The 20,462-nt window shown below is 60.5% G+C and overlaps 1 protein-coding gene across 8 annotated transcripts in view; it reads right to left on the minus strand.

The window, feature by feature from the left end:
• Window positions 1-453: 453 nt before the first annotated feature.
• LOC103347373 (uncharacterized) overlaps window positions 454-20,462 on the minus strand; it is a 52,770-nt gene continuing 32,761 nt past the window's right edge. For 2 of the 8 annotated variants that reach the window (XM_089301628.1, XM_089301633.1), the window contains exons 2-9: window positions 16,356-16,458; window positions 9,809-9,932; window positions 8,943-9,032; window positions 6,244-6,342; window positions 4,441-4,612; window positions 2,590-2,788; window positions 1,331-1,378; window positions 454-691 (exon numbers count right to left, since the gene is read on the minus strand). In XM_089301628.1, the coding sequence (XP_089157754.1) occupies window positions 4,598-4,612; window positions 6,244-6,342; window positions 8,943-9,032; window positions 9,809-9,932; window positions 16,356-16,458 (431 nt within the window). In that variant the 3' untranslated portion in view covers window positions 454-691; window positions 1,331-1,378; window positions 2,590-2,788; window positions 4,441-4,597. Of the gene's footprint in view, window positions 692-1,330; window positions 1,379-2,589; window positions 2,789-4,281; window positions 4,368-4,440; window positions 4,613-6,243; window positions 6,343-8,942; window positions 9,033-9,808; window positions 9,991-16,355; window positions 16,459-17,115; window positions 17,191-20,462 lie in introns of those variants that run through there. The other 6 variants (XM_089301632.1, XM_089301629.1, XM_089301631.1 and 3 more) reach the window with 6 other exon arrangements.

A 20,462-nucleotide genomic window follows, 5' to 3' on the forward strand; every position in this document is an offset into this window, starting at 1 on the left:
TCTGCACTTCATTTTGATCTACATTTCCAAATTTCTAATTGCTTCTGATGGATATTCAATTTACCGACTCCTTAGCCAGAGACATCTTGAATTTAAGCCTATCCCATGAAGATTTTGATTTGCAGATATTGCATTTTTTTTTTTTAATTTGACAGGTAGAGTTATAGACAGTGAGACAGAGAGAAAGGTCTTCCTTCCATTGGTTCACCCCCCAAACGGCCGCTACGGCTGGCGCTGCACCAGTGTGAAGCCAGGAGCCAGGTGCCTCCTCCTGGTCTTCCATGCAGGTGCAGAGGCCCAAGTGCTTGGGTCATCCTCCACTGCCCTCCCAGGCCACAGCAGAGAGCTGGACTGGAAGAGGAGCAACTGGGACTAGAACCCAGTGCCCATATGGGATGCCAAAGCTGCAGGAGGAGGATTAACCAAGTGAGCCACAGTGCCAGCTCCATGAACTTTTTTTAAATTTTTATTTATTTGACAGGTAGAGTTATAGACAGTGAGAGGGAGAGATAGAGAGAAAGGTCTTCCATCCACTGGTTCACTCCCCAAATGGCTGCTGCGCCGATGCATATTCAGGAGCCAGGTGCTTCCTCATGGTCACCCATGCGGGTGCAGGGACCCAAGCACATGGGATGCTGGAGTTGCAGGCGGAGGACTAACCAAGTGAGCCACGGTGCTGGCCATTATTGTGCTTTTTAAATTTAAAGTTTCTATTTGAATATTTTTATAATTTCTATTCCCCTGCTAAAGTCTGTCTATATTTTCATTCAATATAAGCATAGTTTCTTTTCTGCTATTTTTTTTTTTAAACAGGCAGATGGGACAGGAGACAGAAAGGTCTTCCTTTGCTGTTGGTTCACCCTCCAGTGGCCGTTGTGGCCGGCGCACTGCGCTGGAGCCAGGAACTTACCCTGGTCTACCATGGGGTGCAGGGCCCAAGCACTTGGGCCAACCTCCACTGCACTCCCTGGCCACAGCAGAGAGCTGGCCTGGAAGAGGGGCAACCGGGACAGAATCCGGTGCACCGACCCGGGGTCCCTGTGTTCTCAATCATGCCCATCCTACAGATGAGGAACACTGAGGCCTGGGCGGGGAGGCGGTTTGCAGAAGCTCACACAGCCTGTAGACCCGAAATACAACCCCCACCCCTGCAGTCCCACGGTGCAGCTCTCAGAGCAGGTGACTGGTTTTCCTGTCTCGGGGGGACCCCTCGGGGCCCACCTCAACCGCCTGTCAGGCGAGAATCCCCCCTAAACGGAGCCCACCCGGCCTTCCCCAGCCCCACTTGCACGAGATCCCCGGCAGGCAGGGACCATTGAGCGATGCTTACCTGTGGTCCTGGAGAAAGTGAGAGCAAGTGAGGAGAGGTCAGCAGACCCTGCAGAGAGAGGCTGGACTCAGGGGAGGATATGGGGCCGCCCCAGGACCAGAGCATCCCACGCCCCGCCCCTCGGTTCCAAGCCCCGCCCCTCGGGCGCAAGCCCCACCCCTGGCCGCTGTCCTCCCTGACTGGCGGGCCGGATGCTCCTCAGCTCCTGTCACGGCACCCCAGCCTTCCTGGTGCTCAGGCCCCATCCTCCCAGCTAAGGTCGAGCCTGGAAGCCCCCTACCCCCAGCCCCTTTCTTTTTCTTTTTTTTTTTTTTGACTGGCAGAGTGGACAGTGAGAGAGAGAGAGAGAGAGAGAAAGGTCTTCCTTTGCCTTTGGTTCACCCTCCAATGGCCGCCGCGGCCGCCGCACCGCGCTGATCCGATGGCAGGAGCCAGGTGCTTCTCCTGGTCTCCCATGGGGTGCAGGGCCCAAGCACTTGGGCCATCCTCCACTGCACTCCCTGGCCACAGCAGAGAGCTGGCCTGGAAGAGGGGCAACTGGGACAGAATCCGGCACCCTGACCGGGATAGAACCCGGTGTGCCGGCGCCGCTAGGCGGAGGATTAGCCTAGTGAGCCGCGGCGCCGGCCCCCGCCCCTTTCTACTCCCAGGGGCACACCCGGCCTGGCTGCAAGGTCAGGGAGGCGGGCCTCATTGCGGGGCGTTTCCGGCGGGAGGCCCCGCCCCCTCGGCCCTCCGACTGCTCCGCGCTTCCTTCTTTGCGCTGGGCCCCGCCCCCGTCCCGTCCTCGAGCGTAGGCCCCGCCCCCGCGGGCCAGGCACCACCTTGGGCTTGCAGAGCGGAGCCCCGCCCCCTTCTCTGCTTCAGGGTCAGGCCCCGCCCCCACCCGCGGGGCGTTCTAGGCCACAGGCCCCGCCTTCACCGCGCGCGTTCCTGTGGGCATGCCCCGCCCCCTCGGCCCTCCCATTGCGCTGTGCTTCCTTCTTTAAGCTGGGCCCAGACCCTGTCCCATCCTCGCGCGCAGGCCCCGCCCCCGCGGGCCAGGCCCCTCCCCCTCGCCTCTCGGAGCCCCGCCCCTTGTCCGCCTCAGGGTCAGGCCCCACCCACTTCTCACTCCTCGAGGGGAAGCCTCGCCCGCACCTAGGGCCATACCCTTCTCCTACTCTGTGGCTTTCTCCCCCAAGCGCAGCGTCTCTGCACCGCCCCCAGCGTTCTGCGGGAGCCCCCCCCAGCCCTCTCCCAACCCGGGCTCCGCTTACCCAGGGCCGCCAGCTCTGGCGCAGCGGGCTGTCTGGCGACACGGCGACTCGGCATGGCCTGGCCAGCAGGGACGCGCAGCTCGGAGGCTGGCCCAGACCCAAGCGCGCATGCGAGCTGTCCCGCGGAGGATCGCGGCCCGGACAAGCGTCGCAGGGTCTGGGGCCGCAGGCGGGGCAGGATGCGCGGTGCCCGGGGCTACTGGGGGTCATCAAGGTGACATCATCAAGGCAGGGGAACGGGAAACCCCCGCGCGACACGTGACCCAGGGGCGGGCTGGTCGGGAAGGGGAGGCGGGGCGCTGCAGAGGGACCGAGGGGGCTTCGCCCGCTGCCCATTGCCGGCAGAGACACTTGAGGCCATGAGCCTGGCGCTTCTCCGGCCCGGGGCTTCACAGCCGCTGTCCATGGTGGTAAAAGCGTAGGCTGGGCACGAGCTCTGGGACTTGCGCCCGCCCCTGGTGGTCTCCAGTGCCAGGACCACAGCTGTGCATGGCCATGGGCGGGCCCCCGGGAGCACAGGGACATCAGTGACATCTGGGAACCGTGCGCCCAGCCTCTGAGCACAGGGGCTCCCGGGGGGCCCGCACATAGGGCAAGCGCCCGCATCCCGCGTGGGGCATTTGGGTGTTCCAGCTCTTCACTGCGTTGTCCTGGCAGACAGAGTGACCCAGCCTAGGCTGACCGAGCCCCGTGTGAGCCGTCGCCTGCCCTGGACCCTGGGCACAGCACTCCCCAGGCCGGCCCGGCAGTGGCGAGGAAGCCAGCAGGAAGGAGGCGGCCGCACTGGCCCCCTCCCCTGGCCTGTGGGCTCCCTGCCAGGCTCCACAGGGAGCCTGGGGGGCCTCAGCACAAAAGCCTCCTTCCTTGGCTGCAGGGCCCCGCCCTCGGAGTGCAGGCCAGGGCGCTCACCCTTGAAGGGGGGGCCTGGCCAGGCACTTGTGCCCCAGGGGTCGGGTCCCAGCCCAGGGGTGCCCACAGTTCACACGTGCGGCAGACCTGGCTGCCCACCACGCTCCCAGCCCTGCTGGAGTGCGGGACTGGACCTTGCGGTGGGCGTGTGCTGCTCTGAACTGGGCCCCGGCTGTGCCCGAGCAAGAAGCTCAAGGCAAGCAGTTCGGGGGCTTCTGGGAACTGGGGACTGGGACGAAAGGGCCCTCGAGGGCTGGAGGCGGCAGAAGTAGTGAAGGGCCTGGCTTGGCACAGGGGCCCCGCCCCCTGCAAGGGCTCCCGTCCAGCGTGCAGCCCAGGAGGGGAGAGGCTGAAATTAAATTAAACACCATATGAATTTATTAAATCCACACTGTTAAAGGGCGGAGGTGTGGGGTTAGGGGTGCTCGGGGACGAGGGACAAGATGATGGACGGCCGAGGGCACCTGGAGGGGCCCCAGCACTGCCCCCGCCCAGCCCACCCCGGCACCGCCCTGTTGGCTTCCCCATGGTTGTGGCAGGGCAAGATGGCTGCGAACATAGAGGACCGACAGCCCCCACTGCTGGCGCACCCTGGGCCCTGACCCCATCTGTCCAGGGAGGTGGCGGGGGGGGGGGGCGGAGGCCAGGGAGGCAGGTGCTTTCACCAGGAGCCTGGGATGGCAGGGACCATGGCACCTAATCCTTCTTGTCCTCAGCTGCCTTCGCAGGGGCTTCCTGGGGCTCCTTGCCGGAGGGGGCGGGGGCGGGGGTGGCTGTGTCATCCTGCCCACTTATGTCCAGCTCCTTCACCCTGGTGGGATCGACGTGCTAGATCCACTGCTGGTAGAGGTAGATGAAGCAGACCATGTCTGCGGGGAGACGGGGGAGGTGGCGTGAGTGCAGGCAGAAAGCCAGGAGCCCCCGCCATCCACTGGTCCTCACCGTCCCTCAGGCAGCCGATCCAGCACATGACGGGCGGGCATCTTGATGACGAAGGCAAACAGGTCGTCGATGAAGGTGTTGAGGGCCTTGTGGGTGAGCATGCACCAGGGCAGGTGGGTCATGGACCTGAGCTTGTAGTTGATGAAGAGCTGGGGCGTCATGGTGATGAAGCCTGTGGAGAAGACACCTGTGAGCAGGGGGTGGGGCCGTCTCACCCAGCCCCTCCCACGCCCTCCACCACACTCACACCCGCCTCTTTGCCACTGCCAACACCAGGGCCCGCTGACCTACCTCAGGGCCTGTGCACTCACTGCCCATCAACAGACCTGGGCCTGGCTCCCTCCCTGGCATCTTGGGCTCAGCCTCTCCTCTGAGAGGCTCCCAGCTGCCCCTGCTGTGCAGCCCTCACTCCACCCCACCCCACCCCACCCCACCCCTGCCATGGCACTCCCCTGTCTGCTTGCTGCTGCTCTGGTTTCCCACAAGACAAAGTGTTGCCAAGGACGAGGACAGAAACGGACCGTCTCGTCCTCCTGCTCGGGGCCAGCACTGCCTCCCACACTGGACGTGAGTAGACCTTGAGCCCACTCAGGGCTGGCCCTGTCTTCCACACTGGACGGTGAGGGACTGTGAGCCCGCTCAGGGCTGGCCCTGTCTTCTACACTGGACTGTGAGTGGATCATGAGCCCCCTCAGGGCTGGCCCTGTCTCCCACACTGGATGAGCCCACCTGCCCCACCCGGCCCTCACCAAAGGTCACAGCCAGGTCTGTTCTGTGCCGCGCCGATACCACCTCCTCCGGTTCCTCGACCCCACATGGGGCTGGCAGGCACCCTCAGGCACCAGCAAGGCCTGGGTTCTGCTTCCCGACCTGGGGTCCCTCCAGCGCCCCACCTGAATGCCGCCTGGGGGAGCCCCCAGCCACACCCTGGAAGCCCTGGTCTCCCACGGGCACTGCTCCGGCGGTCAGCAGGGCCAGCTCTGCACTCAGTGTGCGAGGGCTCACCAGGCCGCAGGGGTGCCTGTCCACCCACTCCCTGGGCCCCGTGGAGGCAGCGGCTTGGAGACAGGCTCCGGTGAGGGTGGTGGACCCAAGGGGCCACAGGACCTTTCAGTGGCTACGCCTCCTCGTGCCCCACTTCTCATCTGGACAGAGCCCCCGCACCCACCCCCAGCTCTGGGGTCAGAGTTTAGTGAGCTGGTCCTGCCCAGGACGGCTAGAGACACCGGTCCCTGCCCAGCTCTGGCACTGCAGCACCTGGACGGGCACACCATCAGCAGCTTGATGCTGACTCTACTGATTCGGGGCCCCTGGGGCCTGGAGGATCACAGTCGGGGCAGACGGGCGGCCACTTGGCAGCTGGGTGGCTGGACAAGTGACCTTCCCTCCTGAGCCTCTGCCCCGGCCTCCACCTGGTAGGGGTGCGCAGGCCAGTGCCTGGCCACCAGCACAGTGGCCATACAACCAGGCACTGCTGGCACAGGGGCCTCCTGGTGAGGCAGTGGGCTGGGCCCGCCAAGGGGAGCAGCACAGGGGCTTCCCTGCTCCTGGCCTCACAGTTCCCGGGCCTGCTTCCTGGAGGCGCACCCTGGCCTCTGCCCCGGCAGCAGGCCCAGCCCCTCCCTCCACTGCTCTCCTGGTTGGTGGGAGATTCTGGGCTGGGAGTTTGGGCGCCCTTCCCCTTCCAGGCTCACAAGGCCCCTTGGAGAGTGGGGCCCAGAACCCAGGCAGGGGGAGGATGGGGGAGGGAGGACGAGGGGGCAGACCCCCCACTGTGGTCTCCCACAGGCCCCAGGGCCTCACCCTGCTGTTCTTGAATGCCAGGAACTCAAAGACACTGTGGATGATGGAGACGATGATGGTGAGCGCCAGCAGGTAGGCATTGGTTTCCAGGAGGGCCACCTGTGGGGGGGTACTCATGAGTGCAGTCCTGCCCCCAGCCAGAAGACTTCTCTCATGCCCCAAGACCCCCTGTAGGACCTGCTGACCACCCTCCAGGGCTGGGAGCTAGAGACACACAGATGGGGAGATGGCAAGGGGCAGGAGGCCACGACTAGGGGAGACAGGCTGGTGGGGAGGGGGGCAGCTGCTGTGAGGAACGGGGACCCACAGCAACCACAGCTGTGGGCAGCACAGACGTCACAGGCACCGGGAGGAGGGATTTCTAAGAGAGCAGAGTCAGGGGTCAGAGCCCGAAGTCGGGGGCACAGGGCTGGGCCAGGCCAGCTGCAGAGGTCTTGGCCATGCAAGCAGAAAAGCTCTGAAGAGGCCATCAGAACCCAGGGACAGGACCCAGCTGGGGGGGAGCCCGGAGGTTGGGAGCCTGGGCAGGGTGCGCAGGGTGGCGGGTCCCATGCTCGCCGCCCAGCTCCGTTCACAGCGCCCACCTTCACCGAGTCCTGCTGCTCCTCTCAGGGCTCCTAGAGCTCATCACTCAGGAAGTTCCAGGGTGACCTGGTGCTCTGGGCAGCATAGAGCAGACAGAATGACGCCTGCCTCTGCATCACACACAAAAAGCCAGGGACCTTGGCCAGTGCACAGGGAACGTTTGGGACAATCTCAACACATAAAAGGTGCCCAACAAGTCAGGAGCTTCATCCAGGTCTCCCACATGGGTGGCACAGGCCCCAACACTGGGGCCATCTTCTGCTGCTTTTTCCCAGGCACATTAGCAGGGAGCTGGATTGAAAATGGAGCAGCCGGGACATGGACCCGTGCCCATAGGGTGGCTTTACTTGCTATGTCACAATGCCAGCCCCAAACAACAATTACTAACCACCCAGAAAGTATGGAGTTGGGCAAAAAAGAATACTTCATAAGGGCTTGCATTGTGGTGTAGCCGGTTCGGTTGCCATGGGTAATGCCAATATCCCTTATCAGAGCACCAGTTCTAATCCCGGCTGCTCCACTTCTATTCCTGCTCCCTGTTAATGTGCCTGGGAAAGCAGCGGAAGATGTCCCCAAATTCTGGGCCCTGGCACCCATGTGGGAGACCCAAATGGAGTTCCAGGATCCTAGTTTTGGTCTAGCCCAGCCCCAGCCACTGTGGCCACATGGTGAGTGAACCAGAGGATGGAAGATTCTCTCTCTCTCACTCTTTCAAATAAACAAAACAGATCTATAAACAATTAGAAACAACAACTTGTGTTTACTGTGTATCTTAGATGTGAATGGTAGGCACACTCCAAAGCATTCAAATGCTGAGTGCTATTCTAATAAAAATTGCATTCCTGTATGGAGAACTATCCTTCCACAGCAGAAAGTCAGTGAGAACGTTTGAAACTGAAAAACTAAGAAATCACAGCTCCGACTTGTGGAGGGGAGTGTGGACAGGACGCAGTGGGAGAAACAGCTAAATGCAGCTGAGGACAGCCGCCAAGGGGAGTGTGAAGGGGTGGGGTGGACGGGAGACAGGGCTCCGCTGTCTGACACAGCAGCTTCACGTGAAACCACATACGCACGAGAGACCGTAAGAATACATGTTGGGGCCAGTGCTGTGGCACAGAGAGTCAAGCCACCACCCGTGATACTGGTATCCCATGTGGGCGCTGGTTCAAGTCCCTGCGGAGCTGCTCGGCCTCTCACCACGGGGCCTGGTGTCCCCTCACGGCCCCACCTTCCATCTCCACCCTGACCCCGGCCTGAAGCTTGCAAGCAGATGAGGCCCTGGCACCCAGGAGCAGCTCTCATGGCCAGGGTGACAGCCCTGGGCCCTGGGGGCTTGGCTTGAGGCTTCGAGAGAGGCCGTGTGCACCCCTGCTTCAGCCCGCAGAGCCCGAGCAAGAACCCCTCCCATCCCAGGAGGCCTGCTGGACAGAGAGGAGGGCACAGCACAGGTGCAACACTTACTGATCCTGCACCCAGTCCCCTACTGGGCAGTGCTGGGGATACAGAAGTGACCAAGACAGTCCCAGCCTTACCCTCACAGGACTCAGCCCCATGGGGGGAAAGACCTGACCCACACAGTAAGGACCGAGAAGGGGCAGGGCTGGGATGGGGAAGCCCAGCAGGGTCTGAGAACCAAAAGAGGGCTTCCTGGAGGAGGCAGCATTTGTACCTGGGGCTGCCAGAGGCCAGAGTCAGAGCCTGAGCTGTGTTACCTGAGGCAGTCGCTCTACCTCTCTGCACCTCACCTTCCTGGTCTGTCAGATGGGGTTGCCGGGAGGTTTCCATGAGTCCTCCTAGCCAGCGTCGTGCACTTAGTAGGTACTCAATGCACATTAGCTAAAATTATTTTGAAACTGGGCTGCCGGACAAACTGGTGACACTCAGATAAACCCGAGGACAATCACTAATCCCTCGCTGGTTTAAAGCCCAGGACTGCACACCTTGGGGCAGCTGGAAGAATCCCGGGGCAGGCCTCATCCCCACGGCCTTCCTTCTGACGGGGAGGGCAAAGCACAGAGACCCCGGGACACAGCGCAGCAGCAGGGCTGTGGACAGGGCCGCGAGAGCACCGGGAGCAGGCCCTGTGGTGTGCGCCCAGCCCCGGGCTGCCCTACCTGCAGGATGTCCAGCTCTGTGAAGTGCTCATAGCAGCCGTCAGAGTTCTCGCCGCTTATCCAGTTGCTGTACACGAGGTCATGCTGCTCCTAGAAGAAAGCCGAGGTGGTGTTGAAGTCTGTAAAGTGCTCATGCTCTGAGATGTACACGTGCAGGTTCTGGGGGTGGGAGCGGGGGGCAGAGCTCAGGGCCGTTCTTCAGAGCCTCAGCACATGCACGGATAAAGAGCGGAGGAAGAGCCGGGCAGCGTTGGTCCCTCATGAACCAGCATGTGTGGGGACAGGGAGTCGTGGAGAAAAGAGTAACTTCTCCTCCCCACCCCTGTGTCTGCCCTGGCCGAGCCTGGCAGCCTGCAGTGCGCAGCAGCTGAGGACCCAGCAGCCTGCCCTCCGAGCTGAGCGTGGACAGCAGCAGGAGCCCCGGAATGCTGGCCCCCTTCTGGGCTGCACGCCTCAGGGCAAAGCAGGCACCAGCTGCCCATTCAGGACACAGGGAGTGGGAGCCCAGCCCCTCCTGCCCCCACGGCCCACGGAGCAGGGAAGCGGGGCAGTGGTCACCCTGCTGACAGAACCCAAAGCCGCACATCTGGCAGAAGCCCACCCTGGGGCCAGCGCTGGTCAGGGAAGCTCCGGCTCTGCCCGTGCCCACCACGTCTCCCCAGCTCCCTTCCCACAGCCCTGAGAGCAAGTGCTAAAGGCCTTCGCTGTCAACTTCCCAAAAGCATCAGCTCCACCCAATGGATGCTGCCTGATGACCCCATGCCCCAACTGTTCAGAGCCCATGGTGACCAGGAACCCCTCCATCCCGTCCACCTGCCCCACACTCCGCCCACCTGTCACCTTCCGCCCCTGCATCCAGCAGTTACCATTAAAGTGTCTTTGGGGAATAGGTTGTGGCTGGCGATGCACGGGGCTCCTCCAGGGCCTGCCTGGTCCTGAGGGGCCGGCCCTGGGCAGAACCAGCTGCTGATGGCCCAGATGATGAAGATCCTAGGAGGGAAGCACTGGGGCAGTGAGTCCAGGCCTTCTCCTTCCTCCTGCCCCACCACTGCGGAGGGAAGCGCACAGGTGCGGAGCTGACAAGAGGCCCCGAATCCCGCAGGGAGAGACTGGGGTGGGGCGCCTGGCACCACCCTGGTCTCCAGGCAGAGCCCCCAGCCGAGTCCTGCTGGTGACAACCAGGCCATAATGGCTTCGGCCACCAAACCCTCTGACATGGGCAACTGAAGGTGTCAGTGCCCTGGGGTCCCCGGTGAGAGGCTCCCGAGAATCTGGAATCCTAGCAGTCAGCGGCACAGAACCTCGGGAGACACCACCAGGGAGCTTCCGATCGCCTGGAAACCAGACAAGCAGAGAGTACTAATGGGCTAGCCTCAGGGTCAATGGCCTGGGTTATTCAAACCAACTCTCCCTTTGGAAGGAACTGGAAAAGTCTGATAAATATTATTAACATATTAAGAATACAGTGGGGTTGGCATTGTAGCGCAGTGGGTTAAGCTGCCACCTGCGAAACGAGCATCCCCATGTGACCACCAGTTAGAGTTCTGACTGCTCTGTTTTCCACACTGTTCCCTGCTAATGCACCTGGGAAGGCAGCAGAAGATAGCCCAAGTGCTTGGACACCTGCTACCCATATGGGAGACCCGGATGCAATTCCAGGCTCCTGGCTTCAGCCTGGCCATTTGGGAAGTGAACCAGTGATGGAAGATGTCTGTCTTTCCTTCTCCTTCTGTAAAATGTTACAAAAGAGAGGAAGGGAGGAAGGGAGGGAGGGAGGGAAGGGGGCAAGGAGGGAAGGAGGGAAGGAGGGAAGGAGGGAGGGAGGGAGGAAAAGAACGCTGGAGCAGTGTCTGGCCAAGGGTTAAGTTGCCACTTGGATTCCCACAGCAGAGTGCCTGCCCCAAGTCCTGCTGTTCTACTTCCCATCCAGCCCTCTGCTCTGTGCACTGTGGGAGGCAGCAGACGACAGCTCAGGTACTTGGGCCCCTGCCACCCACGTGGGAGATCCAGACTGAGTTCTAGGCTCTTGGCTTTGGCCTAGCCCAGCCCTGGCTGTTGTGGGCATCTGGGGAGTGAGCCAGCAGATGGGAGGGCTCTTTCCATCTGTCTTTCTGTGGGCTTCAAACAAAAATGAAAATAAGTCAGGGGCCAGCACTGTGGCACAGTAGGTTAATCCTCCGCCTGCGGCGCTGGCATCCCATATGGGCACCAGTTCTCGTCCCGGCTGCTCCTCTTCCAATCCAGCTCTGCTGTGGCCTAGAAAAGCAGTGGAAGGTGGCCCAAGTATTTGGGCCTCTGCACCCACAAGGGAGACCGCGAAGAAGCTCCTGGCTCCTGGGTTTGGATTGGCGTAGCTCTGGCCATTGCAGCTATCTGCAACAGAAGACCTTTCTCTCTGTCTCTCCCTCTCACTGTCTGTAACTCTACCTCTCAAAAAAATAAATAAAATCTTTAAAAAAAATCAATAAAAGTTTGAATATATATATATATGTATATATTTGTGAAGAAGACACAGGGTAGGTGCCAACACAGTGATTAAGACCCTGCTTAGGATGCCCACATTCCACATCAGAGTGCCTTAACTCAAGACCCTGCTCTGTCCCTCACCCCAGCAGTTGGGTCCCTGCTACTCATGTGGGAGACCAGGTTGAGTTCCCTGTTCCTGGCTTCAGCCTGGCCCAGCCTCAGCTACTGGAAAACACTGGATGGGAGATTTCTGCCTATATTAAGAAACAGAGGCTGGCCTGTGGCATAGCGGGTAAAGCCGCCGCCTGCAGTGCCAACATCCCATGTAGGTGCCAGTTCAAGACCTGGCTGCTCCACTTCCCATCCAGCTCTCTGCTATGGCCTGGGAAAGCAGTAGAAGACGGCCCAAGTCCTTGGGACCCTGCACCCACATGGGAGACCTGGAAGAAGCTCCTAGCTCCTGGCTTCAGATAGGCTGAGCTCTGCCCCTTGCAGCCAATTGGGGAGTGAATCAGCTGATGGGAGACAGCTCTCTGTGCCTCTGCCTCTTTATAACTCCATCTTTCCAATAAATAAATACATCTTTTAAAAAAGGAAAGTTATACTATGAATATGTCAATAAATCTCATATTTATGATTATTATATGATACAGTAAGACTGTTCTCATAGATGTTCTTGTAGATAATTATTTTTAAAGATTTATTTATTTGATAGCCAGGGTTACGGAGAGAGGCAGAGAGAGTGAGAGTGAGAGTGAGAGAGAGAGAGAGAGAGAGCAATTGATCTTCCATCTGCTGGTTCACTCCCCAAATGGCTCCAACTACTGGGGCTGGGCCAGGATGAAGCCAGGAACCTCAAAACCCATCCGGGTCTCCCAGGTCGTGGCAGGGACTCCAGCACTTGGGCCAACTTCGGCTGCTTTCTCGGGCGTATCGGCAGGGAGCTGGATGGAAAGCAGAGTAGCCGGGACCTGAATTGACATCCACACGGGACGCCAGCATCACTGGCCGCGGCTTGACCTGTTGCGCTGCCTCCTCTGGCAAATAATTCTGATACAATGTACATGTATGTGAGCAAAAGCAGTGACAGTGCTCAGGAATGCAGATTATCAGGCCAACACTGAAGGGGAGATGGGGAGAACTGAGGAGGAAAAGGAGCGCTGTGAGGCGCACCTGCCTCATGCCCATGGGAGGGCACTAGGGACCCACACTTTGGACGCTGGTAACTCCAGGGCTCCACGCCCAGGGGAGGTGGGACACCAGGCCACCCTGAACCCTGCACCGAGGAGCCGCACAGCAGGCCTGCATGAGGAGTCACATAGTCAGCTCCTGCCTACACCCTGGAGGAAGGAGACCCTGGGGGCGGGTAATGCCCTCAAGCAGCCAGCAGAGGCAGAGCGAGTCTGCGCATTCCAGGTTTCAGTAACTTCCCCCGCCTAAGAACCAACATGCAGGCAGGTGCAGGCCAGCCACACAAGGAAACAAGATGCCATGGACGAGACGCCGCAGGTACCAGGGTCCAGAGGCAGAACGAGACATGGACACAGAAGTTTCAGACAGAGTCCTCCAAAGTGCTCAAGGTCTGCGTCTGGCGAGCGTCAGAAGGACCCACTCTCCAGATAACATGACAGAAAGAGGGGACACGGAAACAATGGACAGCATCTGAACCACAGCAGTGACAGAACCACCTCCTCAGCTCACGAAATCCCACCACCAGCAGCCCAAAGCCTCCGATGGCAGCTGGCGCAGGAGCATGGCTGGGGCACTCTGCGAAGGGAGACGTGGGGTGGGAGCCCGCCTCTGCGTGGAGTGTGAGCCTGCCTCTGGGTGGAGGGAGGCATGAGTGTGGATGCAGAGGGAGGCGCGGGTGTGGACGTGGAGGAAGACATGGGGCGTGGACATGGAGGAAGGCGTGGGGTGTGGACATGGAGGGAGGTGGGGGGTGTGGATGTGGAGGAAGGTGGGGGGTGTGGACATGGAGGGAGGTGCAGGGTGTGGACGTGGAGGAATGCATGGGGTGTGGACATGGAGGAAGGTGGGGGGTGTGGACGTGAAGGGAGGCTGTACTGAACACCACTGATATGTCCTCTGGCAGGAACACACAGGGGCGGCAGCTGAGCCAGGCCACCCGGCCCGATGAGCCCCGGCTCACTTGGCCACCCCCAGGGTCAATACCTAAGAATAAAGCTGAGCACACGGCAGCTAGCACCTACTATGTGCTGATCATTATGTGGCTTTCGATAAAAAGGATTTGTTTATTTGAAAAGCAGACTGATAGAGAGGGAGGAAGAGAGATCTTCCATCTGCTGCTTCACTCCCCAGCTGGCCCCAATGGCCAGGGCTGATCCAGGCCAAAGCCAGGAGCCAGGAGCTCCATCTGGGTCTTCCACATGGAGAGTATTTGGGTCATCATCTACTGCCTTCCCAGGAGCATTAGCAGGGAGCTGGATGGGAAGTGGAGCAGCCGGGACTGGAACGGGCACTGGACAGGGAATGCGGGCACTGCGAGTGGCAGCTTAACCTGCTTTGCCTCGTCACCGGCCCCCCTAGTGGTTGACATAGTTTCACAGAGCATCTCAGCTAAGCTCCGTCGCACTCTAAGAGGTAGGTCGTAGTCAGTGTCAACATCAGGGGTCCCTGAGACCACGCTGGGATTCAGAGCACCCAGAGGACTGCCAGGACTCAGCACAGTCACGTGTGCGGCTGTGGCTTGTACCCCGGGCAGGGCACGGGAAGAGTAGAGTCAGGGGTGGGCGCCTGTACCCGGGGCAGGGCACAGAAAGAGCAGAGTCAGGGGCAGGTGCCTGTACCCCGGGCAGGGCATGGAAAGAGCAGAGTCAGGGGTGGGCACCTGGCCCCGTGGTTGAGATGCCTCTTAGGACAGCTGCATCCATCCCGTCCCTTAGCAGAGCACTTGGCTCGAGTCCCGGCTCCACTTCCAAATCCAGCTTCCCACCACTGTGCCTCCTGGGAATCAGCAGGCGAGGCCTCAAGCCCTTGGGCCCCTGCCGCCCACATGGGTGACCCAGACTGGGTTCCAGGCTCCTGGCTTTGGCCTGGGCAGCCCTGGCTGTTGGGGTATTTCGGATGTGAACCAGCAGATAGAAGAGCTCTGTTTTGTCTCTTTTAAATAAATTTAAAAAATTTTAAATAGAATTAAAGACAAATTTGGCTGGGTGTCTGGCCTAGCAGTTAAGACACTGGGATGCCTGCACCTCCTAGTAAAGTTCCAGCTTCCTCCTCCTGTGCACCCTGGAAGTCAGCAGATGATGGCTCCCGGCCCCACACTGGACACTCGGTGGAGATCTCTGCTCCTGCCCAGCCTGCTGCAGGCCTTTGTGGAATGGACTGGCAGAGGGGAGCTCTCTGTCTTTCTGCCTTTCAAATTCATGCAGCTTAAGCTGCCTCTGTGCCACTGCATCCCCTATGGGAATGCTGGGTTGAGTCCCAGCTGCTCCACATCTGATCCAGCTCCCTGCTGATACACCTGGGAAGGCAGTGGAAGATGGCCCATGTCCTTGGGCCCCTGCCACCCACGTGGAAGACCAGGATGAAGTTCCTGGTGTCTGGCACCTGGCTTTGTCCTGGCCCAGATGTGGCTGTTGTAACCATTTGGGGGATGAACCAGCAGACAAAAGATCTCACTCTTCCCCTCTCTCTGTCACTCTGCCCTCCAGATTAGAAAGGCAGAGTGACTGAGAGGCAGAGAGAGAGAGAGAGGTCTTCTATCCACTGTTTCACTCCCCAAATGGCCACAATGGCTGGAGCTGAGCCAAGTCGAAGGCAGGAGCCAGGGGCTTCTTCTGGGTCTCCCACAGGGGTACAGGGGCCCAAGAACTTGGGCCAACTCTCACTGCTTTCCCAGGCCATAGCAGAGAACTGGGTCGGAAGTGGAGCAGTTGGGACTAGAACTGGCACCCATATGGGATGCTGGCACTGCAGGTGGTGGCTCTAACCCACCATGCCACAGAGCCAGCTTTTTTTTTAAGTAACTTAAAAAAAAATTAAAAAACCTCTGCTTGGGTCCAGCGCCATGGCTCACTTGGTTAATCCTTCGCCTGTGGTGCAGCACCCATAAGGGCACTGGGTTCTAGTCCCAGTTGGGGCACCGGGTTCTAGTCCCGGTTGCTCCTCTTCTAGTCTAGCTCTCTGCTGTGGCCCGGGGAGGCAGTGGAGGACGGCCCAAGTGCTTGGGCCCTGCACTGGCATGGGAGACCGGAAGGAAGCACCTGGCTCCTAGCTTTGGATTGGCACAGCACACCGGCCATAGCGGCCAGGTTGTGGGTGAACCAACGGAAGGAAGTCCTTTCTCTCTGTCTCTCTAACTCTATCTGTCAAAAAAACAAAACAAACAAACAAAAAAGCCTTTGCTGCTAAAGTCCCTCACACAGATGGTGCAGGGTTGGCACAAGCCTACCCATACACTTCACACCACCTCTGAGCGACCCTAAGCACCTAATGCTACGGACCTGCTGGGTGATGTCGGTCCACGGTTTTGTTTAGGGAACACTGGCACGGAAAAAAGTGCACCTGCTCAGTAAGATGTCATTTTTTTCCCCAAAAACATTTTCAATCCGCAGATACGGAGAAAGGGCATACTGAACAGTGAGAGCAGGCTCCCCACGCCCTCTGCTCACCTACCTTGGGGAGACTTCTGTCTGAGCCCTTGGGAAGGAGTGGAGCCAGAGAGGCCAGGGGAGCTGTCCCACGCCCTCCGGGTGCTCCCTCCCCAGCCCTCATCATCAGAAGCTATTTGTGTGGTTCTACCACCGGCCCAGGCATCTGGCACAAACGGCCCCCACCCTGCGGGCCCACACACGGCCCTCCCCATGCATCCACCAGCGTGTGACTCTGCGAGCTCCACATCGACCTGCTGACCACAGGCCCCCAGGTCTTTAGCTGTGGGACAGAGCCTCCTCCCCTGCGCCGCTGGCCACTGGCCCTCACCTTTCTGCACCTGGTCGCACAGCAGGCAGAGCTGCTCGCCGCCCGTGCACTGCCCGCTCTCCTTGTTGATCCAGCAGATCTGCAGCTCCGATGTTTGTGGACTCTGGCAGGGGGTGAGGGGCAGAGAATCCCACCTTGAAATCCTTCCCAGGCTCCCAGCTGGTGCCTGCCCAGGGCTGGGAGTGGCGGGATGGGGAGCAGGCAAGGCAGCCCACCTGTGCTAGGAAGGCAGCGGAAGCTGGCCCAAGTGCCTGGGCCCCTGCACCCACGCCAGAGACCCGGATGGAGTTCTGGACTCCTGGCATTGGCCTGGCCCAGGCCTGGCTGTTGTGGCCATTGAGGAAGTGAACCAGCAGGTGTGTGTGTGTATGTGTGTCTCTATATAAATAGAGACCCCCAGATCTCAGGGAGAGTAGGTGCGGTCAGGGATCGAGGTCAGGGTTCACGGACCTTGTACAGCCTCCCTCGGTGTAAAAGTCCAGACCTGCAGGAGGTCACGAGGGTTGGGTAGACCTGACGCCAGGCCCTGGCTCAGCAGTGATCATGTGCCCGGGCCTGGCCAATTAGAGCACTGCCTCCCTGTACCCGTAGCTGACTGGCCAGAGAGGAGCAGCTGACCCCAAGCAGGCCAATGAGAGGCAACCCTGAGATTCTGGGCCAGAACACGGGAGGAGAGGCCAGAAAAGGCGCTGGGTGGGGAGGGTTGCTGGCAGGCCTGGGCCGGTGCCGCCCACCTAGGAGAAAAGCCCGAGGGTCCTACCAGAAGTGACCACGCGAGGGAAGAGCTGCTGAGACATTGGTGTCACCTGCAGCTGGAGCGCGGTGCCCCATCGTGGCTTCTTTGGTTCATGGGACAGAGCTCTGTGCCCACCAAAGCACAACTGTGCCCCCCGAAGCCCACCAGGGACAGAGCCCTCTGCCCCCCTAAACCCACTTGGGACACAGAACCTGCCCGCCAAGGCCGCCTGGGACAGAGCACCCGGGACGGCAAGCACACCTGAGATAGAGATCCCTGCCCCCTTAAGCCCACCTGAGACAGAGCCCTCTGCCCCTGAAGACCACCTGGGACAGAGGCCCCTGCCCCGCCAAGCCATCTGGGATAGACCCCTGCCTTGACAAACCAAATTGTGACAGAGCCCCCTGCCCCCCGAAGCACACCTGGGATACAGCCCCCTGCCCCCCGAAGCACACCTGGGATAGAGGCCCCTGCCCCGCCAAGCCCAACTGGGACAGAGACCCATGCCCCCCGAAGCACACCTGGGACAGAGCCCCCCTGCCAACCGAAAACCACCTGGGACAGAGACCCATGCCCCCCTAAGCCCAACTGGAACAGAGCCTACTGACCCACTAAGCCCACCTGGGACAGAGGCACCTGCATATCGAAGCCCACGTGGAACAAAGCCCCTTGCCCCCATAAGCACACCTGGGAAAGATCCCCATGCATCACTAGCCCACTTGACAGAACCCCTGCCCCCCGAAGCCCATCTGGGACAGAGTCCCCTCCCCACTATGCCCACCTGGGACAGAGCCCTATGCCCCAAGAATCGCACATGGGACAGAGTTCCATGCCCCCCTAAGCCCACGTGGGACAGAGCCTCCAGTCTTACTAAGTCCACATGGGACAGAGCCCCCTGCCTTGCTAAGATGACCTGGGACAGAGCCTCCTGCCCCCTGAAGCTCACTTGGGACAGAGCCCCATGCCCTGCCAAGTCCATTTGGGACAGAATCTCCTGCCCCACTAAGACCACTGGGACAGAGCCCCCAGTACCCTGAAGCCACCTGGGACAGAGCCCCAAGCCCACAGAAGGCCACCTGGGACAGAGCCTCCTGGCCCACAAAGCCCACCTGGGACAGAGTCCCCTGCCCCACCAAGTCATCTGGGACAGAGCCTCCTGCCACCATAAGCCCAGCTGGGACACAGCTCCCTGCCCAGCCAAGCCAACCTGGGACGGACCCCTTGCCCCTCTAAGCACACCTGGGACAGTGCCCTCTACCCCGGAAACCCACCTGGGACAGAGCCACCTGCCCACATATACCCACCTGGGACAGAACCCCCTGCACCGTCAAGACCACCTGGGACAGAGTCCCCTGCTCCATGAAGCCCAGCTGTGACAGAGCCCCCTGCCCTGCTAAGTCCACCTGGGACAGAACCCCCTAACCCCACAAGCCCACCTGGGACAGAGCCTCCTGTCCCCTGAAGCCCACCTGGGACAGAGCAGCAAGCCCCCAAAAACCCACCTGGGAAAGAGCATGCTGCCCCCTGAAGCCCACCAGAGACACAGACCCTGCCCCACTAAGCCCATTTGCGACAGAGACTCCTGTGGCCTGAAGCCCACCTGGGACTGAGCCCCCTGCCCTGACACAACAACCTGAGACAGATGACTGCCCCCCATAGCCCACCTGGGACACAGCCCCCTGCCCCATCAAGACCACCTGGGACAGAGCCCCCAGCCCTGCCAAGACCACTTGGGACAGAGTCTGCTTCCCCACTAAGCCCATTGGGACAGAGCCCCAGCACCCTGAAGCCCACCTGGCACAGAGACCCAAGCCAACAGAAGGCCACCTGTGACAGAGCCTCCTGGCCCATAAAGCCCACTTGGGACAGAGTCCCCTGCCCCACTAAGTCACCTGGGACTGAGCCTCCTGCCACCATAAGCCCACCTGGGACAGCATCCCCTGCCCAGCGAAGCCCACCTAGGCCAGATCCCCCAACCCCCGGAAGCCCACCTGGGACAGAGCCCCCTACGCCACGAAACCAACGTGGGACAAAGCCCCCTGCCCGCCTATACCCACCTGGGACAGAGCCTCCTGGCCCACTAAGCCCTCCTGGGACAGAGCCCCAATCCCACAGAAGGCCACCTGTGACAGAGCCTCCTGGCCCATAAAGCCTCCTTGGGACAGAGACCCTGCCCCACTGAATCACCTGGGACAAAGCCTCCTGCCAACATAAGCCCACCTGGGACAGAGCCCCTACCCAGCAAAGCCCACCTGGGCCAGATCCCTTGCCCCTCTAAGCCCACCTGGGACAGAGCCCCCTGCCCCCCAAGACCAACCTGGGACAGTGCCCCATGCCTGCCTATAGCCACCTGGTACAGAGCCTCCTGGCCCACTAAGCCCTCCTGGGACAGAGCCCCTGCCCTGTGAAGACCACCTAGGACACAGGCCACTGCCTGGCAAGTCACCTGGGACAGAGCCCCCTGTCCCGTGAAGCCTACCAGGGAAAGAGCCCCCTGCCCCCACAAGTCCACATAGTACAGAGCCCCCTGCTAAACTAAGCCCACCTGGGACAGAGCCTTCTGTCCCCTACAGCCCACCTGGGACAGAGCTCACTGCCCCGCTAAGCCCATTGGGACAGAGCCCCCTGCACCCCGAAGCAAACCTGGGACAGAGCCCCAAGCCCACAGAAGGCCACCTATGATAGAGCCTCCTGGCCCATAAAGCCCACCTAGGACTGAGCCCCCTGCCCCGCCAAGTCACCTGGGACAGAGCCCCCTGCCACCATAAGTCCACCTGGGACAGATTGCCTTGCCACCAGAAGCCCACCTGGGACATAGCTCTCTGCCCCGTTAAGCCCACCTGGGACAGACCCCTTGCCCCTCTATGCCCACCTGGGACAGAGCCCCCAGCCCCCGAAGCTTACTGGGACAGAGAAGCCTGCCCCAAAAAACCCACCTGGGAAAGAGCATCCTGCACCCAGAAGCCCACCAGGAACACAGCCCCCTGCCCCACTAAGCCCATTTGGGACAGAGCCTCCTGCACAACTAAGAACACCTGGGCAGAGCCCCCTGTACCCAAAGCCCACCAGGAACAGAGCCCCCTGCCCCACTAAGCCCATTTGGGACAGAGCCTCCTGCCCAACTAAGCACACCTGGGCAGAGTCCCCTGATCCCCGAAGTCCACCTGGGACTGAGCCCCCTGCCCTGCTAAGTCACGTAGGAAAGAACCCCTGACCCTCTATGCCCACCAGTGACAGAGACCCCTGCCACCTGAAGCACATTTGGGAATGAGCCCTCTGCCCCGTGAAGCCCAGCTGTGACAGAGCCCCCTGCCCTGCTAAGTCCACCTGGGACAGAGCCCCCTGACCCCACAAGCCCACCTGGGACAGAG

The sequence above is a fragment of the Oryctolagus cuniculus genome, chromosome 7 (assembly GCF_051225735.1).
Source record: "Oryctolagus cuniculus isolate XC-2025 breed Fujian yellow rabbit chromosome 7, ASM5122573v1, whole genome shotgun sequence".
Classification (NCBI taxonomy): domain Eukaryota; kingdom Metazoa; phylum Chordata; class Mammalia; order Lagomorpha; family Leporidae; genus Oryctolagus; species Oryctolagus cuniculus.